The following is a 27,500-nucleotide window of genomic DNA, read 5'->3' as shown; positions in this document are numbered from 1 at the left end:
CACCCTGGAATGTAACTGGGACAGCAGGGAAAGCATGTCTGGGGGCATCTAACATGCCCAAGTCACTGTATTACGTTGGGATCCCTTTCAACTTGAAATATACGCATGTTATGTCAGTCCAGGTAGCTGCAACGGGGCTAAGGGATAGCAGTAGGGAATCTCGCCCTGCACTACTCCCACTAGCTATCCCGGTCCCTGCCTCACGGGTGTGGGTCGGCTGTACTCAGGCTAAGCCTGACCCCGACAGCTCCTCTCTCACTGATTCCGTAGGCCTAGAGGGAAGTGGGAGAAGGAATGCCCTATAAGACCTCTAGGGACTGGAGACTAAAGGGGGTCACCCCTAACGAACAAGTGAAGCTGCTACTGACAGGGACTGACAAGGGTGTGCGCTGACTAACAACACAAGCAGCACACAGGAAAAATGTGGGAAAGGATTCCCCCAAACCAATATGGGAAGGAACCTTACACTAGGAAACAAACACAGGGAAACTGAGTAGAAATCAAAGGATAACGCAATTCACTCACACAGTCAATTATACACAGAGGGAGGATTGGTGAACACAGAAGGGAAAACACACAAACCAACTCGTTCACCCAAACCTCCCAAAAATCAACCACGGAACTTCCTCTATCCCAGAACACCACCTACTCCTCCTGCTAAGGCCTAGCTCTGTAAAAGCGACACTCAGCACAGAACCATGGGAGGCATGGGTTTAAATACAGAGTAGAGACCACTCCTCCCAGGTGCAAATGGGAGGACAGACTAATCAACCAGGAGATAAAGCTGCCTACCAGCAGTGCGCGCGTGCAAGTCAGAAGGTGTGCACCAATACTCACGACAGGACAACCCCGCAGCGCCAGGATGCCACCCCAGACACTGCGCAGCCAAAAACTCCCCAGGTAAGAAAAATAGAAAGTAAAGAACCTAAATACTCCTAACAGGATCCTCCCCTCAAGGAGAAGACTCCGGATTCTCTAGGAGCATCCTTCTTTGGGAACTCCTTGTGGAATTTCTCCACGAGTCTGGGAGCTGACACATCCGACTCCAGGACCCAAGAATTATCCTCAGGACCGTATCCCTTCCATGCCACCAGATACCATAGCTTCCCCCGAACATATTTGCTCATACTCCCCGGACTCAGAAACTGGTGGAACCTTAACTGGAGACGTTCCCTTCTTGGCCTTCTTTAACAAGGAGACATGGAAGACCCGGTTTATCTTCCACCTTTTAGGTAGTTGCAGCTGCGCCGCCACTTCATTTACCATCTTGATGATCTTAAAAGGACCCACAAACCTGGGACCCAGCTTCTTGCTAGGAACCTTCAACCTGATATTCTTGGTGGACAACCAAACCATCTCACCAGGGAAGAACTGCAACTCTCCTCTCTTCCGATCCGCCTGGACCTTAGCCTGGTGCGACGCCCGCACCAGATTCTCTCGGATACGGGACCATACCCCTTGCAGCTTTTTAGAAAATAGCTCCTCCTCCGGAACTGGGGAAGAAATGGAAGAAAATACTCCGAAAACAGGATGTCTACCACCGGAGCAAAAAAAAGGTGTGGTACCTGTGGCATTGGAATAATGGTTGTTTAGGGAAAATTCTGCCAGGGGGAGAAAGGCAGCCCAATTATTCTGGTTCTCTCGAACAAAACATCTCAAAAACTGTTCCACATCCTGATTCTTCCTCTCTGTTTGTCCGTTAGACTCTGGGTGAAACCCGGAGGAAAACGACAGTGTAACTCCCAACCTGCTGCAAAAAGCCCGCCAGAATTTAGCCACAAATTGCGGTCCCCTGTCCGAAACGATCTCCTCAGGAAGACCATGCAACCTTACAATTTCTTTAATAAACGCCTCAGATAGTGTCTTGGCACATGGCAGCCTGGAAAACGGTATCAAATGGCACATTTTCGTGAAGCGGTCAACGACTACCCAAATGACCGTGAAACCCTTAGACACCGGAAGGCCCGTGATGAAATCCATAGACAGATGAGTCCAAGGTGCCTTAGGAGGTTCCAATGGATGTAGAAGACCGTGGGGACGGGTATGCGACGCCTTGGCTCTTGCACAGACCGAACAATTTTGAACAAACTGCAAGACCTCCTTACTCCACCCTGGCCACCAAAAATTCCTAGACACCAATCTCATGGTCTCTGAAACACCCGGGTGACCGGCAAGAACCGACTCGTGACACACCCTCAGGAGACTTTGTCGGAGAGTAGTTGGGACAAAAAGCTTGTTTCTAGGTATCTTGGAAGATGCAGCGTGTTGCGCTTCGATCAAGGCCTTCTCCAATTTTGCGCCCAATACTGCTACCACCACTCCATCCCCAAGAATAGTGGCAGGCGCCTCTCGTTCCTCCTCAGTCGACATATACCGGGATAAAGCATCAGCCTTAACATTCTTTGAACCCGGCACATAAGTCACGTTAAAATGGAACCGCGCAAAAAATAGAGCCCATCTGGCCTGCCGTGCATTTAATCTCTTCGCCGACCCAAGATAAATCAAATTCTTGTGGTCAGTAAATACCTGGACTGGCCTTCTGGCCCCCTCCAGGAAATGACACCAATGTTCGAACGCTAGTTTTATTGCTAGTAGTTCCCTATCTCCGATGTCATAATTCCGTTCAGAGGCAGAGAATTTCTTAGAAAAGAAGGCACAGGGATGCGTACCCTCCTCGAACTCCTGAGAAAGTACTGCTCCCACCCCCACCGAGGAGGCATCCACCTCCACTCGGAAGGCCAACCTCTCATCCGGCTGTCTCAAAATGGGAGCGGACGAGAATCGCTTCTTCAGTTCTTCAAACGCAGCTAGCGCCTCTGGCGACCACTTAACACAGTCAGCCCCCTTCTTAGTCAAGTCCGAGATAGGTTTCACAACCTCAGAAAATCCCTTGATAAACTGGCGATAATAGTTGGAGAACCCCAAGAAGCGTTGGACCGCCTTTAGGTTCTCGGGTCGAGGCCACTCCAAGACTGCCCTGACCTTCTCAGGGTCCATCTCGAACCCCTTGTCCGATAGGATATAGCCAAGGAAACATAATTTATTGACCGCGAACACACATTTCTCCAGCTTAGCACTTAATTGGTTAACCCTCAGGAGATCTAAAACCTCTCTCCCTCTCTCCCAATGAGTCTCCAAATCCGGGGTGTAAATGAGTATATCGTCCAGATAGACCACAACCCCCCTCCCTATGACGGCACTTAGTACATCATTAATAAAATTCTGAAAAAACGCAGGCGCATTGGTTAGACCGAAAGGCATCACAAGATTCTCAAAGTGTCCTAGGGGTGTGTTAAACGCTGTTTTCCACTCATCCCCCTTCTTGATTCTCAGCAAGTTATACGCCCCACGTAAATCTATTTTACTAAACCAGCAGGCTCCCGTAATCTGGCTGAATAGATCCGAGATCAACGGAATGGGATAGGGGTTCCGCACCGTGATTTTGTTAATCTCCCTAAAATCCAAACAAGGGCGCAACCCTCCATCTTTCTTCTTTACAAAGAAAAACCCCACTGCTACTGGGGACTTAGATGGGCGAATATGCCCCACCTCTAGACTCCCCTCAATATACCTGGGGTTATTACTCTCCTTGGCGAACCATTCTCTGGAGGGGCATACCCTTGCTACATGTCCCATCCCTCCACACACAAAACAGCGTACTGTGCGGGACCCTTCACTCTTGGGTCTTGCACTTCGCACAGTGGCCCCAATCTGCATGGGTTGGTCCCCCGGGTCCTCTCTAAAAACAGAGAATTGAGGAGGGCTAAGCCCCCCAGGACTCTTGTCTCCACGCTCCCGGAGGCGCCGTCCAACTCTAATTGCCAGCTGCATGGCCTCATCTAGATCTCCCGGAACAGGGTGAGAAACTAGATGGTCTTTAACCTGGTCCGAGAGCCCTGTCTCAAACTGACTAAGTAGAGCGGGGTCATTCCAGTGTACTTCTGCTGCCCACCTACGAAACTCTGTGCAATATTTCTCTATAGCGTGATCCCCTTGCACCAAACGTCGTAGGTTATACTCAGCCGTGCGTACCCTGTCTGGGTCGTCATACAGTAACCCCATTGTGGAGAAAAACGCCTCTACAGTTAGTAAGCAAGCTGAGTCGGCTGGTAACGAATGTGCCCAGATGAGGGAATCATCTCTCAATAAAGTAATAATAATCCCAACTCTCTGTACCTCAGAACCGGAGGAAAACGGCCGTAGCCGGAAATACAAAAGACAGTCCTTTTGAAATCGGAAAAAATCTGACCTCTTACCTCGGAAGGGTTCAGGTAAGCTGACTTTTGGCTCCAGAGGCTGACCCACAGGGGCGCTACTCACCTGCCTCTGTATGCCCTCCACCTGAGAGGCTGTGTGTTGAGCCAACTGCTGTACTTGAGATACGCCAGAAGCTTGGATGGCATCCATTCGTAGCTTGATCCCCTCCATCTCAGTGGAAATCTGCTGCACCGCCTGGTACAACTGTTTCAGGTCCGTCATAATGCAAACGAACCTTTTTTTTTTTTTACCGGCTGAGTGTACTGTTATGTCAGTCCAGGTAGCTGCAACGGGGCTAAGGGATAGCAGTAGGGAGTCTCGCCCTGCACTACTCCCACTAGCTATCCCGGTCCCTGCCTCACGGGTGTGGGTCGGCTGTACTCAGGCTAAGCCTGACCCCGACAGCTCCTCTCTCACTGATTCCGTAGGCCTAGAGGGAAGTGGGAGAAGGAATGCCCTATAAGACCTCTAGGGACTGGAGACTAAAGGGGGTCACCCCTAACGAACAAGTGAAGCTGCTACTGACAGGGACTGACAAGGGTGTGCGCTGACTAACAACATAAGCAGCACACAGGAAAAATGTGGGAAAGGATTCCCCCAAACCAATATGGGAAGGAACCTTACACTAGGAAACAAACACAGGGAAACTGAGTAGAAATCAAAGGATAAGGCAATTCACTCACACAGTCAATTATACACTGAGGGAGGATTGGTGAACACAGAGGGGAAAACTCACACACCAACTCGTTCACCCAAACCTCCCAAAAATCAACCACGGAACTTCCTCTATCCCAGAACACCACCTACTCCTCCTGCTAAGGCCTAGCTCTGTAAAAGCGACACTCAGCACAGAACCATGGGAGGCATGGGTTTAAATACAGAGTAGAGACCACTCCTCCCAGGTGCAAATGGGAGGACAGACTAATCAACCAGGAGATAAAGCTGCCTACCAACAGTGCGCGCGTGCAAGTCAGAAGGTGTGCACCAATACCCACGACAGGACAACCCCGCAGCGCCAGGATGCCACCCCAGACACTGCGCAGCCAAAAACTCCCCAGGTAAGAAAAATAGAAAGTAAAGAACCTAAATACTCCTAACAACGCAAGCTGACTTTTTCCCATAGGAATGCATTGACCAGCGTTGATTGGCCGAATGCCATACAGACTACAGCGTTCGATCAATCAACACTGGTTCTTCCGGAGGCTCGTCTGTGAGGAGGCGGAGTCTAAGATAGGACCAGAACGGAGACTGCTGTGGACCGATCTTAGACTTCGCCTCCTATGGCAGAACCAGCGTTGATTGGCCGAATGCTGTACTCTGTATGGCATTCGGCCAATCAACGCTTGTCAATGCATTCCTATGCCGAAATGTAGCAGTGCTGGCCGTGTGCTCAGCTTGACTACTCCGGAGATGAGCCGAGCTGAGTGCATGGCCAGCACTGCTACACTGGAGAACCGCTGCTACACCGGAGGACCGCTGAACCCTGCTGCACACTCAGCTCTGCTGCATCAGAGATGCGCTGAACCCTGCTGCACACTCAGCTCAGAGATGTAACAGAGTTGAGTGTATGCTGAACCCTGCTGCACATATCCGATCGAACATGTACTCGATCGAACGCTGTTCGCTCATCTCTAATTCCTATAGATCCTGGATACAATAGGTGGTGTCAGCATGTATTTGGGGTGCGTGGACTGTGTTGGGGTGCGATTTACACTCACTTTGCAGCCTGAGTGAAGGGTGAGTGCCACATTGATTGAATGGAATGAGTTGACCATTGACAGCCGCACCCGTGGGACGTGCCAGGACGGTCTGTACGTGAAGCCCAAATGACTCTATTGAGTATTTTCTCTCCTTTGACATTGGGAAGGAGCAATAATTAAGATGAGCCCAAAGAGGGATTGTGGGTAATTTTACAAATAGATATAAGTCCCGTCTATTTTACCTAATTCAGCCTTTGGCTAAAGCAATTATTTTGGAAACAAGTTTAATAAAAAAAAAAATCAGCAAGGAAGACCCAGTGCACCCCTCATAGATAGAAAGTCCTTACATAATGGCTCATCTATAACTAGTGAAGAAATCACAAAATGTTAATATAAAATACTCAAAAGGTCTCATCATATAATAAGTCCTGGGTTTGAATCCAGACAAGGACAACATCTGTGAGGAGTTTCTATGTTCTTCCCGTGTTTGCGTGGGTTTCCTCCGGGTACTTCGGTTTCCTCCTAAACTCCAAACACATACTGATCGGGAATGTATATTGTGAGGCCTATAGGGGACAGTGACTGACAATGTCTGTAAAGCGCTGCGGAATAGGATGGAGCTATATAAGTAAGAAAAATAAATAAGAAAAATAATATTAATTATTATTATTTATATTATCATCATCATATTATATTATTATTTGTTGTTAATAACCTTTGAGAAATAAAATATTCTTTCCACCAACACAAATCAATGTTACGCTGGGTTCACACCAGCGTTCGGGTCTCCGTTATCAGGTTTCTGTCTTCTGCAGACAGAAGACTGAAACCTGTCAGACCGGGTCCAGCCATAAGCGCCGGTGAGTGTTTTATGCTCTCCCTGGCGAAACCGTTTTTTTCACCAGTTTTTTAGCACCAATAACTCCCCATGTCTAAAATAATCTCGGCCCTTCAAGGTGCCCCGTGAGGCTGAAGTGTCCCCCGGTGAGATGAGTGTGACACCCCTGCTCTAGAGAACATAATCTATTCTTTATCATTTTTATTTTTTTGATCTTACTGGATACCAAAGACATAAAGGCTTAGCCAGTGCTCTCGGCACCTGTATATATCGCTATATATATATCACTCTATCAGATACAGGAGAGAACCTCATACAAGACGGACTGAATCTGGCACAAAGTACAACTGATCTCTATCCAAGGAAAAATAATGGGAAATGTGAACATCGCATGAGCTAGGCCAAAATTACTCTGCGGCTTGGTTTTAACTATTAAGCTACCACTGCCGCCCGCATGAATCTGCTGGGAGCCTTCTGACTAGCAGGTTATACAAGAGATATACAAGAGTAAACAAGGGCGGAAACTGCTGCAAGTGAAAGTGAAAGTAACAGAAGTCAGAGACAACCTGACAGACAAGGAAGGGGAAGGAGAGACGGGAAGGCTCAGGGGGAAGAGACCCGTCCAAGTGTACAGAAGATCCTGACCCCTCACAGACAAGGCGGAGGAAGAAAAGACGTGGGAGCTCGAGGGGCAAAGACCCCCCAGTATACAGAAGACCCTGACCCCTCACTAATAGGATCCCCAGGAGAAGACCACAGAGAACCAGGAGGAACAAGCAGGAGGAGCCCGAACACCAGTCAGGGGCCACACAGATAATACAGGAGGTAGAGACAGAAAAGGGGACGACATAGAGACACCTCCAGGTATATCCTGATACAGAGACACCTCCAGGTATATCCTGATACAGAGACACCTCCTGGTATATCCTGATACAGAGACACCTCCAGGTATATCCTGATACAGAGACACCTCCAGGTATATCCTGATACAGAGACATCTCCAGTAACAGAGGAAGTGAGATGTCTGGAGATAACAGAGATACGCCACCTGCAGGTGAGAGGGAGGAATCACTACCCACAGATAAGAGTGACATTGATAGACTGGGTACAGCACCATCTACAAAAAACATCTATAAAGATAACCATGATACAGCGCCACCAGCAGATAACATGGATATAGAGCCATCTACATCTACAGGTTATATACAGCTAGAGGATAACTGGAGAGCAAACTCCTTTGAAGGTAAGGCGTGAATCATATTGAATATACAGTATATAGATAAACGTGATACAGTGGCTGCTTTACATCACACCTTACTTCATACTTTCCACAGCAGCGTACAGTGACTGATATATCTGTTGTGTATATATGGGCTGTAGTTTCACCTGTCTTATATTTTACTTGCTGAGCCCAGAGTCTGGTGTATTCATGATCTACAGACTGCCCCGCCCCCTGCTGCTGATTGACAGCTTTCTCTTTATGTATAGTAATTAGGACAAATCTGTCGATCAGCAGCAGAGGGGTGGGGGATGGTAACCATTAATATCCCAGAGTGGGCAGCATGAAGTAGGTGACAGGTCCCCATTAAGTAATTATATAATGTGCTTTCTAATACGGGACCTCTTACATTGTTCGATAAACTATCCTAAAGTCGATGTGATATACTGTATAGCCAGTATAGCTATACATAGCATAGTATAGCACTGATCCTATATAAATCAATGAAATCACAATAGCAAAGGATACAATATGTCCAAAACTTAATATTTACTAATATTCCTTACAATAGTTATGTATAAACACAAATAGTAAGTGTCCTCGTGCGCAGAACTGCGCTCAAATACACTATAATAGGAATCGTCTTACCAGGACACAACAAAACGGAACTGGGAACCATAATGTATCATCACAAACATCTCAGGGTCAAGGAGTAAGGGGTACATCCCTATCATCCCATACATAACTCCTGCCCTGACACAGACAGTCCCAATCTAACCATGTGACTATCCCTCGTAAGATACATCTATTCAAAGATCCCTACCCGACGTGTTTCTTACTCCCCCATTAATAGAGAGTATTCATCAGGAGACTAGTTCTAGCCTCAGTAGAGGATTCTTACAAGAAAGGCTATCGATGGCTGATCACATTGTTTAAGTAGCATAAAAAATAGAAGATTATTAGCAGCACCCCGCCAGAGTAAACAGGGTGTACTGTATGATCTTAGTAGTGACTATGCCTGCTCCATTGACTCTGTATTGACCTGTGAAAATTGAGTCATACAATGGAGCGCAATTCTATGTGTATTTTGTCACGCGCTGCACACCACGCCCAGAGAAGCTAAGTTATAAGGCAGTTTTGAATGTTTCACCTGTAAACATAAAATATACAGTGTTACCTATAGATAAAAAGGATACATTGTCACCTACAGATAATAAAGATATATTGTCACCTACAGGTAACAAGGAAGCAACGTCATCTGCAAATAACAAGGATACTGCGTCACCTATAGATAACAAGGATACATTGTCACCTACAGATAATAAATATATAGTGTCTCCTACAGGTAACAAGGATACAGCGCCACCTACAGATAACAATGAATCAATGTCATCTGCAAATAACAAGGATACAGCGTCACCTATAGATGACAAGGATACACTATCACCTAAAGAGAATACGGCATCACCTGCAAATAACAAGGACACAGCGCCACCTGCAGATAACAAGGAGACAGTGTCACCTATAGATGACAAGGACACACTATCACCTAAAGAGAATACAGAGTCACCTGCAGATAACAAATATACAGAATCACTTACAGATAATATGTATGCGATGTCACCTACGTATAACAAGGATACACTATCACCTAAGAAGGATACAGCGTCACCTGCAAATAACAAAGATACGGTGTCACCTATAAATAATAAGGATACAGTGTCATCTATAGATGACAAGGATGCAGAGTCGCTTACAGATAATAAGTATGCAATATCACCTACATATAACAATGATACACTCTCACCTAAGAAGAATACAGTGTCGCCTATAAATAACAAGGATACAGAGACTCCTTTAGATAACAAGGATTCAGTGTCAACTATAGATAACAAGGACTCACCTATAGATAACAAGCATACAGAGTCACCTACAAATAACAAGGACACCGTTTCACCTATAGATTTCAAGGATAACAAGTGTTCAGACACATCTATAGATAACAAAGATATAGTGTCACCTACAGGTAACAAGGATACAGTGTCACCTCCAGATAACACAAATACCGGAAATACTGTAGAACAGCAGAAGACACTTAAGGAAGGCGCCATCCCATCATCCACTGATAAATCAGGGTAAGCAGCCTCCAGTCACCATCCTGGGATTCTAGATGGGTTTTACTGCAAAATAGACCTAGATGGTTTTTACTATTTTTACTGACAAATTGTCTCTTTCCACATATTTCCTATATATAAAAACATGTGATGGGATTGTGATAAAATGATGACATCATCACTCCACAGTGACCTCATCTCCTATTATAGCATAATGAATAGTAAAATATCTCAGTAAATTGAATCTCTAGAATTCTTCTTTGCTGACAATTAGTTGAATATTTCATTGTTGGCTTCAGGAATTTTGGCTAATTAGTTTTCTCAGAAAAAAAAAAAAGTCATGGGCCAATTAGAGGGGTAACCTGAAGCTCCTGAGCCTCAAAATAAGTTGTGTAACATAGACCTCTACCTACTGAGTGTTAGTCATGTTATGGGCATCTCCTCATGGCTTGTGGTGAGGAGTCTTCAGATACCTGACTTTGCACAGGACTGCTCTCCAACCCCTATAGCTACATCCTGCCGAAAAATAAAGAATAGAATGAGGAAGAAGAGAAAGGGAGGAGAGGAGAAAAGAAAGGTGGTGAAATGGGGAGAAGAGAAGGATGGTGAGAAAGGGAGAAGAGAAGCATGATGATAATGGGAGATGAGGGGAAAAAGATGGTGAAAAGGGGAGAACAGGAAAAGAGTAGAAGAGGAGAGGAGAAGGATGTGAGAAGAGGAAAATATAAGGAGGGAAGAAGAGAAGGATGGTGATAGGGAGAAAAGGAGATTAAGAGAAGAAAAAGTTGGTGAGAAGAGTAGAAGGGCACAGGAAGAGAAGATGAATAGTGGAGAAGAGAACAAAAAAAAGAGGAGGGGAGGAGAAAAATGAGAGGTGGAAAGAGGAAGGAGAGAAGTAGAGTTAAAAGAGAATCAAATGGGAAAAATTACTGAAAGGAAAAGGAAAAAAGAAGAGGGGAGGGAAAAGCAGAGAAAGAAAAAAATTGAGATATAAAATAAGGGAACGGCAGAAGAGGAGGAAAAGATGGGATGGGAAGTAAGAGAAAAAAGACTGGAGGTATTTAATACTTAAAAAAAAAATAAAACCACAAAAACATTTCTTCTTCTTCTTCTTCCTCTTCCTCTTCCTCTTTCTCTTCCTCTTCCTCTCCCCTTCTCTTCTTTTTTTTTTTTTTTTTTTTTGTATTCGCACTGTGAAGACTAGACTGGTCTATGAGCGCGCACGCAGGGCCAGCGGCATCTCGCCGCTTGGCTTTGCATATGTGACCCCGCCCACTAATGACGCAACAAAGCCGGAAGAAAGAAGATTTCACAACAACGAAGACTGGTGAGTATGCGACGTGGGACAACCCCTTTAAGTGCTATCATGGTGTCTATCATACATTACTATCATACACATATCATTATGATAGACACCATGATAGTACTTATGTGATGATGATAGTGATGATGCCTCCTGCACTAAGACCCGGTGGCTCTAAACCAGCCCAGGATAGGTCTGCTTGGTTTGTTTTTACAGGGGCCTTGTCCTGTGCTAGTTTAGAAAATATTTTTTTTTTTAAAAAGTGAAATTACCATGTCTGCCCCCTCCAAAAGTGCCGCCTGAGGCGGCCACCTCACATCGCCTCATTAGAGGTGTGGCCCTGAGCACACGGTGTGGTCATCGCTTTAGGATCTTACATTTTTATTGATACAAAAAACAAAAAAAATTGATTGCATTAAGGGTGACAGTGAAGGATACTGGTCACTGTGGAGGATACTGGTCACTGTGGAGGATACTGGTGATGATATGAGTTACTGGTGACTATAGAGAATAATGGTGACTGTAAGGGCTACTGGTAACTGTGGAGATTACTGGTAACTGTAAGGGCTACTGGTAACTGTGTAGGATACTGGTGACTGTATGGGTTTATGGTGATTGTACAGGTTACTGGTGACTGTAAGGGTTACTGGTGACTGTGGAGGATACCGTTGACTGGTAAGATTCTGCTGACTGTAGAGATTGCTAGTGACAGTGAAGGTTACTGGTGATTGGTGAGGATACTGGTGACTGTGATGGATATTGGTGGCTGTGACGGATATTGGTGGCTGTGATGGATACTATTGACTGTAGAAGATACTGGTGACTGAGATGGTTACTTGTGACTGTGGAAAATACTGGTGACTGTGGGGGTTACTGATAACTGTGGAGGATACCGTTGACTGGGAGGATTCTGATGACTATAGAGATTGCTAGTGACAATGAAGGTTACTGGTGATTGTAAGGGTTACTGGTGACTATAGAGGATACTGGTGACTGTGATTGATATTGGTGGCTGTGATGGATACTGTTGACTGTAGAAGATACTGGTGACTGTGAGGGTTACTGCTGACTATATGGGTTCCTTGTGACTGTGGAGGATGCTGGTGACTGTAGAGATTACTATACCATGTTTTAGATCAAATGTTTCTTTTATTTTTTTTAGAAGCCGCAGTATTGCTAAATCTCTTGGAATCTTCAACTTGGAGACATATATAGATACATGTCCACTGGTGACGTATCTGGCAGATGACATTGGCCCTTGCGCTGTAATACCGATCTCACTGGACAATGAGAGAGACTGGAGACTTATAGAACGATTCACTTCAGCCGTAATAATCTACACATCACAGACATCAGTGTCCTGCCTGAAGAGATTCCGGGACTTCTGCTCCGACACACTCGGTATGAGACATTGCTGACTAATAGAATAATTTTCCTGATAACTCTGTCTTACCATAATAAGATCTCATATTGCTGTCATTGAATAGATACATTCTTATTTCCAATCTGAACCAAATACACAAGCAAACCTAGTTCAGCTCTCACAGCTGTAGGTTTGTTGTACTGTAATATTTCAGAGTAGACACAATTGCATGACACAATGGGGAGGGAGTGGTTATTTATTAAGCTACATTTGCCACAATTCTGGGGTATTTTGCACCAAAAAGTGTCTAGCATACTGTGTGCCACACTTATCAATTGTCCCAACTGATACAAGGCATTGCCATGCTGTGGGAAACGGGCGTTGTCTCTGTATGCCACAAATATGCCAAGAACGTTGAAGACAACTAATGGGAGGTGTAAACTTGGATTACACAGTGTAGGAATACACTAGATTTATCAAACAGTATCAGATACTATGAAAAATCCGGTGTAGTTTAAGATTTTCTAGTCTGGGTTTGGTTGTCTAGCTTTGAGACCCTTTTGGGATAGAAATACTAATTTGGCAATTAAATCCACATAATGATTAAAAAGACTTTTTAACTGAGTCATGCATGATGTTAAGGATGCTGCCCTCTAGAGTGCACTGTTCTCCTAATTACATCCTGGAGAACAGATTTGCATATTTTGTACCCAGAATCCCTTGCGGAGCAGGAATGACTTGCAAGTCTCCATACTACCTATGTAGGCAAACACTCTCCCTGATGTGTATGATTATCCCCTGACCCTATAGTCTCTCACTCTGCCAAATCAGTATCCCTACGCTATACTGAGGAGGCCCAATAGACCAAAACAGCGCTGCCCATAGCTGTGTATCTGTTCCTTTTGGGATAGAAATACTAATTTGGCAATTAAATCCACATCATGATTAAAAAGACTTTTTAACTGAGTCATGCATGATGTTAAGGATGCTGCCCTCTAGAGGGCGGCGTACAGAGTGCACTGTTCACCTAATTACAGCCTGGAGAATAGATTTGCATATTTTTTACCTAGCTTTTAGACAGTATTATATATAGGCCAATATATCACATTATAATGAAAATATCAGTAGAGATGAGTCAATCATTTTGGCAAGAATCATAGTTGTTACAACTATTCCAAATATTTCCAATTTCAGCAAATTTGAAGTTTTTTGGATTAGTCTCACAAGAATCCTCATTGATTCCAGTGAGATTAATCCAAAAAACTTCAAATTTGCTGAAATTGGAAATGTTAGTATACATTTTCATTAATGGTGGGCATTATTTTTCATATCAGAAGAGAGAAAGAGGAAAGAACTTCTCTCTAATGTCTTGTGAGCACACTTCCTCTAAAGCAGCCAAATGATGAAAGGCCATAGGTGTGACAAACAGATTACTAAACGGCCAAACCAGTGCCGCTGGCCATGACCATATATGCTGCTGTCATTTTCATGTTGCTACTCCTGTCTTCATAAATATACCTCCTTTCCATATGAGCCTTTTACAGCTGTATAATACTGCTGGTTCCAGCACTAACTCAGTAATAGCAAAGTCTAACAATGAAAGTATCAACCACTAAAAGCCACAAACAACTCCTGCACCAAACATGGCTATTCACCTTTCAGATGCCGCAGTCAGTTGTGACCGCAGCATCTAAATGGCAGGTATGTGTGGGCGCTGCCATACTGCCACCAGTCATAGACCCTTTATGTGTCATCAATTTCCATGACAGCTGTCTAGGTTCCCCCTCCTCTAAATGATATTGACAGCAGTAAGGGGCACAAGGTAAAAAAGTGTTTGAACCTGGTAATATAATTTATGTATAGAAATCAGTTACTGTATACGTTGTATAAAATATACAAATGACTATAAATGATACCTTGTATAAATACATACGACATTATATAAGTGAGCAGCACATGATACATAGCGGCAATAAATAATCCATTACTTACACTGTACATTGTATAATCTGAATGTAGAATTTTTGTTTATTATGTAAAGGATCAGAAAACATGGTAATGGTGAGAATAGATTTCGAAGATACGGAATCCCTGGAAAGGAAAAAATCTCTGTTGGAAAGTGATCAATACCCCCGGTGTCCTCTGGTGACTCTAACCAAGACTGAATGGGATGCGATCAATAAAGAATCTGTAGAGAATAAAATGGCAAATAAATTAAATCAGATGAAGAAGATTCTCCGACCTGATGCAGGTAAATGTCAAATATAATGTCCTGTTTTCTGCCTCTTATTTTTGTCTTCATTATGAGAAGCTTCTGCTTTGCAGATTATGGTTGGACTAAGTAGTGATGTGGACAGGAGAGGACCGGTCTGGTGCTGGGGGTCTAGGAATCATCTACTATATGGGGTTTGCTTATTAGCTCTTTTTGCAGAAAGGAAGCTCTGTCCCTAGTGCAGCTATAAGTCAGCGTTCACCTCTTATATAGTGTTTGGTATATAACTTACAATGTTAGTCACCCCAGACGCTTGTCTGCAGACCGCTGCTTTACAATTAATAGAATAGCTTAATTTACAATCAAACTCCAAATAAGAGGTATATAATCAATATCTCACACATACTATGTATAAGGAAAATGTTTGTTTTTGTACCATGTTAGCCAGTGGGTATAAAATATATATATATATATATATATATATATATATATATATATATATATAAAAAAAAAAAAACAGCAACTGATTCATGAATACAAGTGCATGACCCTATTTAAAACTCTGGATAATGGAATGAATGCATCACATGGGTTCATGTCATTCTATACAAATCACTGAACTAAGACAGCCATAAAGATAAAGAACCTGGGAACTGGGAATTGTTTATTTGTTTTTATATGTATATAGTAATAAGCCTCTTCCCCCTCCCTCCTGAAATCCTATCCCTATGTGTCCAGTTGTACATATATATGCAGCCTGCAGAAAGTGTTTTTAGATATATCTGAAGAAGAAGCCAAGAAGCTTCGAAACGTCATATTCTGTCATCATGATGAGTTAGCTATTAAAAATGGTATCACCTACTGAAGACATACTATGTAGTACACAAGCACAGTATACAGTAAAGGCAGAGATCCTACGCTATACATTACGCCTCGCACTATATCTACATTATAATAAAGCTTTACGCAACAAATGAGTGATGGGAAAATGGAGGTGCGGGAAGGGAGTTGGTGGGGAACCATAGGCCAAAAGTTTCACTGAAAGGCAGATTGCCAAGGGGAGAGGGGTGAGGAGAAGGTTTTAAATCCTCTTCTTCATTGATGTCCAGACCTTACATGATGGAATACTTTCTGAGCAGGTTGAGGATCGGCCTACGGCATACCTGGGTGGACATCTTATTATAACCAGACGTCCTTAAAGGGGTTGTCAAAACTAAAATTTTAGTTTTAATTACACCAGGGGAGATGAAAAAAAATAAATCTTAGCCTGGACAACACCTTTCATACAGTTCATAAGATGTTAGGCTTCTTATATAGCCTTGATGCATATTTTCCAGGGCATCCAACAGGTGTTACAAAATTTTTGACCTTTTTCTGTATATAGCAGAGGTCTTTTGGGGGGATTATTTTTCCATTTGGAGAATGGAATAGGGATAACGGGGATATTTATGAAGACTGGCATATTCATTATAACTAAGTAACATACAAGGCATCATGAATCAGCGCAATTGAATCTTATAGACCATTGAATGGTTGTCTGGGTAAAAGGGTCAAATTGTCTCATCGTCTTCCAAGAGATGACGCTACAGATGTAGGTTTCTATTTTTGGAATTGGGATAATTTGAATATCTTTTTCCCAGGGAAAGACTCCTTATGTCTACTGGCGCTCTCTATGAGGAGACATAGCGCCCCCTGACTGGTTTACCATAAATAGCATGGTGTGTGGCTAACCCTATCCTGACCACCTCCATGTACTGCTCAGAACTACAGTACATCAGCAAGGATATGCATGTTATATTGTAGTGTCTCTTGTACTTATCACCTTTCTTTCTTTCTTCTCAAGAGATTTTTGGTCATCGTATATCCTGGCTATCATGGGTAAGAAATAACACACAAGATTTATACACTATATATAAATCATCAGCAAAGTGTGAAAAAGAAGGCGGATCTGACATATTGTAGAGAGACTTGTCATATCTATAAATCTCTGCTTGTGATAAAGCCTCCTATCACCTCCTAACTAGAGATGGGCAAATTGGTTAGTAATGAATGAATATTCCAAATTATTTGATTTTTAATGAAACCGAACAAATAGTGATTTGCTTTGGACAAACAAAAATGGCCTCGCTACAAAAAAATGGCTGACAAGGAAATACAGAGCAGACACAGTGTGACATTGTAGCGGCAGCTGACAGCTTCTCATCCAATAGACAGTGGTGGGTGGAGCTTACAGTGCTGATGTCATATGGAGTATAAAAGCTTGGACACTAGCGATCTGCCATTAGTTGCTGTAAATTGTGGACGTACGCATAGGTCTGTGATCCATCTCACTGTATCATAGGATATAGCACAGTTCAGAAAAAGCAATAGGAATTCTAGCAATGGTTATGGGACTAGGAGAACTTAAAGAATAAAGCAATTACACAGGCAGATTAAAGGGATATTGTCACTCCTTGGGGAGAGACCACCATATAGGTGTGTGGAGATGTATTAAGCCTTTAGCACTCCACTTCGCAAGGAACCATGGGAAAAATATGCAAATCTGTCTTCCATGATGTAATTAGGAAGACAGCTTTTGCCTCAGTGTTGCAAACCAATAGAGGGCACTCACTGGAATGTGCAAGCCTGTCTTCCCTGATGTAGTTAGGAAGACATAATTCCAGTGAAATAACCCAATAAAGGCTGCTCCCTTTAGCATCATGGAAGACAGATTTGCATATTCTTCCCATGGTCCACTGGCAGATTAGTGAGAGAATTCAATAGCGATAAGCAAGGATCATAGACTGATTGACTGGAGGAATCTGCTTTTGCTGCTGCTTAACCCTTTCATTGCCAATGGTCTAATTTTGTCTGCCACTTGTGCAATGGAGCAGTTTTCTCTACATACTTTTTGACTGACAAGACAATGCAGTTAGTGAAAAATGTTTTGTTAAGGACTTTTTTTTCGGCACAAGTTTTTTTCATTTTTTCATTAAATACTTAGTGTTGCTTTAACAGCAAAAAAAATCTTAAAAAGAAATTCTAAAATCTAAATTGGAAAAAAAATTTACAAATATTATTCCAAGTGGAATAGCAAGAAAATAATTAAAAAATACACTTACACATTTTACATCCTGCAGTTACTTCTCTCCCTTAGGGCTAGTTCACACGTGGGCAAAGGGGAGGTTTTTGACAGCGGAATTCGCTTCAAAAACCTCTCCTTTAACATGGTGGTCTATGTAAACCACTAGCTTTTTTTTTCCTCCTAGCGTTTTCCGCCTGAAGAAGCGACATGACCTTTCTTCAGGCGGAAAACGCCTGAAGAATTGCATAGAAGTGAATGGGAGGCGAAAACCGCGCGGTAAAAAACCGCGCGGTTTTTTGCCTGCAGTTTCTATAGCACATATAGGAAAAAAAAACCCTAGCGAAAACCGCTAGCGAAAACCGCGTCAAAAACCTCGTCAAAAACCGCGTGGAATGCAAAAAACAGCGTCAAAAAAACTCCCCGAGGTTTTTTACCTCGCACAAATAAGCTAGGCGGTTTTCACGTGTGAACTGACCCTTAGACATTTTTTCTCTCATTGATACTGATGATAGATAAATGTACCAGTGCGCCCTGTGTGACTAAGCCGTTCACTACTGGTATACAGTATATTGGGTAAGAGAGAGAAGTCAGGACATAGGGTAAGGGGGGCGCTGTGACTGTATCACCTAAGGGCGCACATATACAATATCTGAGCATATGGAGATGGCCATAACTATCTGCTCATCTCCTCCTGCTCCATAACCTCCTGACCACAGGTGAGACTTGAGGTTCAATAAGACAGCGTTCCTTTAATCCTATACCCTGTAGGGCTTCTTTAGTATTATTATTCCACAATTATACACTCACTGATAAAAACAACCTTTCTTGTGGTATTTTTAATTATTCACTTTAGCTACAAAAAAGACTTGTTGTCGGGATCTTCTCCAGAGACGCAGAGAGTCAGTATTCCTGGCTGGTGACCGCACTCACATCAGATATTTTCAAGAGTCACATTGGTGATGTCCAGCTTGGTCATATCAGTAATTCAGGGTTCAAGCAGTTCTGTGAGGCCGTATCTCAGTGCACATATGGGATCTTGTATCACAGCAAGACCAGAGGAAGAGTCAATGTGACGGATGTGACGGATTCTCTGTATGATGAAGAACTGAAGTATCTCTGCTCTAAACTTGGTAAGTGATGGATAATTGTATGGCCTAGAGTGATGATGGTCCTATGTATGTGGATGAGCTGGAACATCTCTACTCTAGTTATAGTAAGAGATGGAGGATTGTGTGGATGAAAGTGATGATCCTGTGTTTGATTATAAACTGATCATCTCTCTTCTAGACTTGGTAATAGATGGCAGACTGAATAGATGAGAGTGATGGTCCCATGTATGATGGTGAACTGGAGCACCTTTACATTAGACTTGGATGAGAGTAATGGTCCTATGACAGCAAAAGATGAAGGGACATGTCTATGATAAGCATCCACCAAAGTATCCTTCGTAGAGATGGGCGTATTAGATGTATGGTTATTAATACATCCAGTGTGATGGTGGTGACCGGTGAGATGTGATGTGTGGTTATTAATACATCCAGTATGATGGCGGTAACTGGTGGAATTTCCTCTGTACTTAGGTAAGCAGAAAGTCATTGTGGTGATAGATGACTTGGAGGACAGCAGGGACAAACAGAGAAATAGAATCCTGGATCAACAGCCGAGTATCAGGGACATGGCACAAGATCTATTCCTCATCAGCCCTAAGGAGAAGACATCAAACTATCAGAGATTTCTCACAGTGAACAGAGAAGAAGTGGAAAGGAAATTGCAAAGGCTCAGAGGCATCATTAAAAGGTGGAAAACTGGTAAGAGTATCATCCATTACAGAGTACTGACTAGTACAAACATAATACTTACTAAGACGCTCAGACTATGTGTTTCTGCAGCACTGAATGACTTTTCCACTACAATATCACCGATGGTAAACTTATGGTAAGAGTTAGTTGTCAGTTGTCATTGTTAGTCTTATGGATTTCCTATTTTTAATATACTTTTGGATTTGGCTATAAATATTACATCATAAAAGCTGATCAAAACCTGCAGGTGTACAAGCAACCATCAAAGAAAAAATTGCAGAGAAACGATGTAGTTGTTATGCTTAGATGCAAGAAGTCAATAAAAGCAGCAGCTATCTACAACTAGCAAACCTCTGTGAGCCAAGACAGAGCTCTAGACGCCTTCACCAGGGCTTACCACAAGGAGAGATTGTCTTTGCACTGCTGCAGAAACTAACACAAAGTCCAGAAAACTTACAAAGAAGCAGGGAAGTCATATAGCAGAGTCAAAACCCAGGCGGGCACGTAGTAAGCAGAGAAGGGAGACAAAAGCGATAACTGAGATACTAACCAAGGGTCATAAATCCAGCTGGGAACGTCACAACAGAATCGAGATGCAAAAGAGGAATCCAAGGAGCAAGAAGTCAGTAATCAAACAGGTATACACAGACAAGATGAGAGCCAAACTAAGAAGCAAACTGATTAGCAGGCACCTGTATGAAAAAGAAGCAGTTTATAAAGGCCTCTTCAGCTGCTGATAGGTCAAGGAATGGAAGTATAAAACCGAAAAGTTTCCCTATATGGTCACGGCAACCTTTAGCAGCAGCCAAATAGACATTTCTGACACTAGTCTTCCTGTTTCTACTTTCTAACTTACTCCTAATAAATTCTATGTGGTTATTCTACCCTTTCTCCTTCCCAGTGTTTTTAATTCTGTAGCTACACTTTGACTAAGTGACTCCATACTCCTACCCTGTAGGCGTCATCTCAAATGCAATAATTTAAGAACCTTTTGCTATAAATAGTAAATATGGTTTCACCTTTTGTTTTTAAAATCTATCCTCATTTTCTTATACGTACTAATGCACATATCCAAAAGTTCATCACTAGTGATAGCCCATAAATATTACTGATGAATTTCAGTTACCATGTTGCACTATGGTGAAATGGAGTTTGGGGCATTTGAAAAACGCATCCGACCAGTCAGTCTTTGCCTTGTTACATTTTATAAATTTCTCATCTGATTTATGTGCAATTTTGTGCTTTAAAGTGTTCTATACATCCTATATACTATATAATATACTGTATAATGTACTATGTGATGCATTATGGGATTTTTTTTAGATAGCATACTCATAATGTGTGCTCTGGTCCATTCTGATATTTATAGAGCATGTCTAATAAAATATTGCAACATAACGGAGTATTGGACAAGCCTCGGGCTGCACACTGAGTTGTATGTCTTCTTAAAGTTTCACATAGGGCCCCATTGTATGGAGGCGGATTTTGAGGCGAAATCCGCTCCATTGGCCCCGTGTGAACTAGAAGGATCTGCCAGCTTCCATTGGCAAATATAGGTCACATGATGTGATATGAATATGTAATATGAATATGATGGGAACCATAGATTGCTAAATCTCAGAAGTGCCTGATTTATCTATGTGCCATATTTGGTGCAGATTGGTCCACTGGTTTGGCTGTGTATAAAGAACAGACATCAGGGCTCTCCACCTCCTGTTCTATATAAAAAAAAACACTACAAAACTCCCTAAAGAGGTGATGTCAGTCACTCATGTGCCATTTGTGTACTGGTACAGCTCACGATTGGCTGCAGCGATCACATGACCACGAATGAAATGTCATTGCTTCCACTCCAGATAGGATCAAAAATAGTGAAGACCGCCACTGCTAGTGCTGGAACAGTGGTTTTTTATATCATAAGTTATGGTTAATGTTTTAGTTTTTTGATCCTTGCTATTGAAACATGAACTTAACTCTGATCATTCAGCTCAATATTAGATCCAGAAATACTTGTGGAATGCATCATTTGACTCGAGTCAATCTTTAAATTTGACTATCCAATATACTTACCGTAAATGGTCCCATTGAGACCACCCTGACATATGTCTTACATAAGGCAGAAATGACCACCATAAAGTGGCTAACTGATGGCTGTTCAGGGGCTTAAAATGTTCCCATATTCATTCTAATACGGTACTGCTGTGGGGGCCAACAACAGGCCAGTGTAGAAAATGTCCAATAACACATAATCTTCCAAGTCCAAATCCGTATCCACATTACTACATAGATGTCCCAATTCTTTTATTTCCTGTTTTTTAGAGATTAAAAGTAGTCATGGAATGAGCCACATTTATTAATGTAAGGCACTTTTTATTTTTATTTTTTATCAAATGCTTTTGAAAATATGCCAGTCAAGAGGGGGCTGAAAGATATCTAACGCGTCTAAGTGCGCCATTATACAGAATTCACCACTGTGATACGATTGGTGTAGTTCCTGTCTAACACCTTGTCTAACAATTGGTCTCTTTTCTCATTTCAGCTGAAACCAAAAAAACTGAGAAATCAGAGGATGGAGAATCTAAAAAAACCACAGGTCATGACACCCAGGGTGAGATACCTAGTGTTACTATTCTAAGTATTTGTGTTTGGGGCATAGACTGTCTACTGTAGAGTAGACCCTGAATACCACCAAGACATGGCAGGCTATCCTGGTGCTATCCTGATCAACAACAGACCAGTATAGAGCATGGATAAGCTGTGACCTCCTGATCAAAAAAATCATCACTATTCAATTATAGAATAAAGTTCTTACATTAACGCTTTATTTTTTAGCTGTAATTTTTATTGCAAAGCAATTTTCAGGTAATAAACGTTATATAGAGAACAAATGAAATATTATAGAATATTACAAGGCTGTCATTAATATGTTACACAGAAATATAAAGAAAGGCATTAACCATAAGGTTAGTGTAACATTAATCTTATATAATGGCTAACAATTTGTCTTTTCATTTTCAGTTGATGCCAAAAAAGACGAAAAATCAGAGGATGAAGAAAAGAAAAATGGCACAGATCAAGTTTCCCAGGGTGAGATCCTTAGTCATAGGCCTTTTGCACACAACCAAGTATGAAGCTCAAGGCCCCTCCAACTTGTGCTCTGGTGGTCCGTTCCTATCTGATATTTAAAGAGTAGGTCCTTATGTCTGTATTCAGCCTGACACATACAACTCTAAATGTTGTATTTTCCTGTCAGTGGGTTAACTGATTTATTGCCTCATTCTGTGTATTATCAGCTTCCTATCTACAACTTAGCAGTGTTTATAAAACAAAGAACAGCAGAGTGTAACAGCAGCAATTATTTGAGTGTGTTTTCTAATCCCCTTCCCCTTTTTATAGACTAATATGGAGAAAGTAACTGTCTGAAAACTGGAGAAGAAAACATATTTCATTAATAAGATGTATTACAAAGTTTCTTAATTCCACTTGTACTATACATTTCTAGTAGTAATACTATAGTATATATTTTGTCAAACAATTTGTCTCTTTCTCTTTTACTTTCAACTGATACCAAAAAAGCAGAGAAAGCAGAGGGTGGAGAAGCTGAAAAGACAAAGGATCATGTTTCCCAGAGTAAGATCCATAATGTTACTGTTTCCCCAGTAGTTGTGCTTGGGCATAGACTGCCGTAGTATAGACTCTGCTATGGCGGCCTATCATGGTGCTATCCAAACAGTAGGTTAGTATAGAGCATGATGAGCCATGACCTCCTAATCTAAGATCATCGTTGATTTTACTGAAACCCTTCCTCCCTACAGTAATTTCCTTTCTGTTCTATGGGGATCAGTGGCAGACCTATCTCATATTTACTGATTACATTATATATTCTCCTAGTGCTGCATCATTTTCTCTTTCCAACCACATTGTGATTCTGCTTTGGTATACGCCATATATCAAAGCGTTAATGTCTAGATTAAGATTAATCATTCTAGATTGATAATTTTTATTAGTTAATAATGATTCATAGCTATATCAATAATATTGTATAAATATAATCATATTTTATATTGCTATTAATCTTTTATAACATATATTAGGTGAGGAGGATGGAAGATCGATGGCGGCATCTGGAGGAAGTGAAGACGCAATATAAAGAGGTAATAAGATATTAAACTGCATGAAAAACCTAATGGAGAATGTAGAGCAGGGGTGCCCAATACGTCGATCGCAAAGGACGTATGGGTCGATCGTGGGATCGGTGTCTGCTTGTTGACAGCGCAGGCTGAGAATCATCTCTGGACACTGGCAGGCCGGGGCCTTGCACTCGTTCGCAGTCAGGGCTGTGGCGGCCCCCGCCTGCCAGTGTCCAGAGATGGTTCTCAGCCTGCATTGTGAACAAGCAGACACCGGAGAGCTGTCTCCTGCTCTTACGCTCTGCCCCGCCCACAAGGCGTGGGTAGTAGATCTTATCCCTCTTATCCCTTGGTCAGTTTATAAAGTAGCTCACATGCTGAAAATAAATATCTCAAGGTGTGGTCTGACCTGTAGTAATTCTCTTTTGGGATCCCATACAGGAAAGAAGAACGTGGTTGTGGTGATCGATGATCTGGAGGACGCCAGTGATCTAGCAAAAGAATCCTCAGCCATCAGCCCAGGATATGGGAACTTGCTCAAGATCTAATTCTTGTGATGTCATCAGAGGAGAAGATGAGGGCAAAGAAAGATGCCATAAAAATCTCTTTATTGACAACTAGTCAACAAGACACAAGACTCATCATGGCGTAGCACCCAACTCCTTGGAGATCCAGTCACATCTATATATTGTATGTCAGAACATGAGGCAACATCAGCTCAGATCACGCCATACATGGTGGTAGACATCTCGGCCAGATCTCCCTTGTTAGAGTCAGCCACATATTATAGTAGTAATGGTAGCTATAAGACAGGTGATAGGGGGTTCTTTAGTTTAATGAGATAACTAATAACTGGTGAGACGTCCACATGGCATGAATACATTAAATGATCTTGTAAGGAGTCAGTCCCAGCGATCTGAGGTTGGTCGGCCAAAGCACTGACTCACACTCTGACTCCTTCATACATAATTGACAGCCACAGTCAGTCAGGAGCTTCAAAGCCCTTCTATTGTAATTGATTTCTATGAATGTAAATATATAACAAATTATGTATCTGATTAATCATACAATATTCATATTTATATAATATAATTGAAACAAATTAGTCATTTTACTTAATCATATCACTTTAAGGCCAAGGCCCAACGTTGCGGAAACACAACATTTTTTTGTTGCAGATTTTCCTGCGATTTTTTAACCAAAGTCAGGAGTGGATATAACAGAAGGGAAACGTCTACGTGTTTCCTTTACATTTCTCATTCCATTTCAAGCCTTTGCTCACAAAAACTGCAGCAAAATCTACAACAAAAAAATGCTGCGTTTCTGCAATGCTGCACCTTATTCTGAAGCTGGAATTGATCACTTTTTCCGTCTCCACCCAAAACTGGCCCAGACTCACCTTATATTTACATCACCAAGATTCACCCGTAACATTGACAATCAATATCAGATTCAATCTTCTTACAATACTCCAGTGAGGTTTGGTCTCCAGTTAGTTAACCACTCCCGGACCGCCCATAGACTATAAACGCCTGGATAGTGGTTGCCTAGTTCTGACAGGACGTACCGGTACGTCCAGTCAGAACACAGTAGCTGCACAGAGATCGTGCAATTGCTTTCACTGGGAGCCGGCTGTAACTTTAGCCGAAGCTCCCAGAGAGAAGTCAGGGAAGGTTTATTCCCTTCCCTACCTTCACGATCGCTGTATACACGGCTATGGGCGCAGCCATGATGGGCCGCCCTCTGACCCGGCGATCACCCAGTGTCTTACAAGAGCTGCTGGGTCCTACAGGACCCAGATCAGCTCTGTAAGTCTAAAGAACAGTGCACTGTCTGCTTTCACGATCTGTGCCCTGGGTGAAGAGCTATCGGTACTGGTACCATAGCTCTTCACAGTCAAAAGGGCGTTTCTGTCTCTCTGTCAGGAACGTCCTTCTCCACAGCAGTACTGTGAGACTGGGGAGGAACAGTAAACTTGTTGTTGCACTCCACACTCTTTCAGAAAAGTGCCAAGACCACCACTCGTGGCAATTGTTTGACACTTTTTTATGCCACTAAGATGTTTAACTTAATAATTGTACCCAAATGAGATGTGTAACCCCCTAGGTGGACATACTGTATATACTCGAGTATAAGCCGACCCGAATATAAGCCGAGGCCCCTAATTTTACTACAAAAAAACTGGGAAAACTTATTGACTCGAGTATAAGCCTGGGGGGGGGGGAGGGGGAAATGCAGCAGCTACTGGAAAATTTCAAAAATTAAAATGGCCAGAGTTTTTGGGTGCAATAGTTGCTGGGAAAGGGGAGAGGGTGTTTTGGTTGTCTGTCTGCCCCTTCCCTAAGCTTGAGGACTGTTTTTTTTTCCCCCCACTTGCAATTCAGCCTGGCTGAGTATAGGGGATCTGCAGTGCTCCTATTAACCCCTTGCCGACAGAACAGGAGCACTGCAGATCCCCTATATTCAGTAGACCGGGCACTGTCAGACAGAGATACCTAATGTGTTTGTGTTTCACAGTAATTTTCTACTTTTATATGTATTCTAGGGAAAGGAGGGATTTAGAACCTTTATTTATTTTATTTTTATATTATATTTTTTTAAGCTTTTTCTTTTTTTTTCTTCACTGTTTTATGGGAGATTCTATACATTACTATTGCGGCTGGTCATAGACTCCCCCCCCCCCAAAAAAAAAAAATAAAAAAAAAATTGAAAAATTCTTGACTCGAGTATAGGTCGAGGGGGGCTTTTTCGGCACAAAAACTGTGCTGAGAAACTCAGCTTATACTTGAGTATATACGGTTATAGGGAAGTAGCATTTTCAACATCCCCGGTCTTCATATCTCCTGTGCCTCATTTATGATGATGTAAACGCACTTTAAAGAAATGCACCTTCCACTGGTCCATGCAATACTTACCCTGAAATCTATAGCTGCAACTAAATCTACACCTGTACCGAAATTTACACCTCGGCCGAAATCTACACCTCTACTGAAAATTCCATGCACACCGTGCCCTTTGTCATGCTCTGGGGGAGGGCACAAACATGGAAAGATGTGTTTCATCTGAAGGTCTTCTTTAATTAAATCAATGGGGATCATATCTGTATGTGTAGATGATATTTATGGATGGTATGGATTCACTTCAGATATCTATGTCTTATATCTCTTCACATTGATATAATATAATTGTACTCTTCCATGAAGGTCCGTGTCTTTGTAGACATGTTGTATAGTACATGTTGGATAAATAGAGCTACGTTTCCTGAGATTTGGGTGTCGTGTCTCATTTCTTTCCATTCATTCTTCATTTATAGGTGTGACTTTCATGTCGGTGGTGCAGTCTTACAGACTGGACATACTGTATAGTGAATGGGTTGTACACTATTCATTCTCATGCACTATACATTCTTATTTATGGTTAATTTTTTCTAACCAAATAAGCACGTGTCCAATTTCTTTGGACCACCACCCTATTTTTGTCTGTCATGGTGATCTGCAGATC

At 42.3% G+C, this 27,500-nt stretch overlaps 1 protein-coding gene across 4 annotated transcripts; it reads left to right on the top strand.

The window, feature by feature from the left end:
• The first annotated feature begins 7,364 nt into the window (after nucleotides 1–7,364).
• LOC142217554 (uncharacterized) lies at nucleotides 7,365–26,361 on the top strand. Of its 4 annotated transcripts, none has more exons than XM_075285841.1 (12): nucleotides 7,365–8,038; nucleotides 9,360–10,149; nucleotides 12,594–12,832; nucleotides 14,836–15,045; nucleotides 16,850–16,884; nucleotides 18,924–19,200; nucleotides 19,651–19,878; nucleotides 22,409–22,477; nucleotides 22,888–22,956; nucleotides 23,446–23,499; nucleotides 23,964–24,023; nucleotides 24,441–26,361. In XM_075285841.1, the coding sequence occupies exons 1-11, from the start codon at nucleotides 7,816–7,818 to the stop codon at nucleotides 24,017–24,019; spliced, it is 2,250 nt and encodes a 749-aa protein (XP_075141942.1). In that variant the 5' UTR covers nucleotides 7,365–7,815; the 3' UTR covers nucleotides 24,020–24,023; nucleotides 24,441–26,361. The 4 variants fall into 4 exon arrangements, with proteins under 4 accessions (XP_075141942.1, XP_075141941.1, XP_075141940.1 ...); XM_075285840.1 differs by having other exon boundaries at nucleotides 9,348–10,149; nucleotides 23,449–23,499; XM_075285839.1 differs by having other exon boundaries at nucleotides 9,348–10,149.
• Nucleotides 26,362–27,500: the final 1,139 nt, after the last annotated feature.

The sequence above is a fragment of the Leptodactylus fuscus genome, chromosome 8 (assembly GCF_031893055.1).
Source record: "Leptodactylus fuscus isolate aLepFus1 chromosome 8, aLepFus1.hap2, whole genome shotgun sequence".
In the NCBI taxonomy this organism is placed as follows: Eukaryota; Metazoa; Chordata; class Amphibia; order Anura; family Leptodactylidae; genus Leptodactylus; species Leptodactylus fuscus.
The sequence above is the reverse complement of the archived record's forward strand: the minus strand, read 5'-3'. Positions and strand labels throughout refer to the sequence as shown.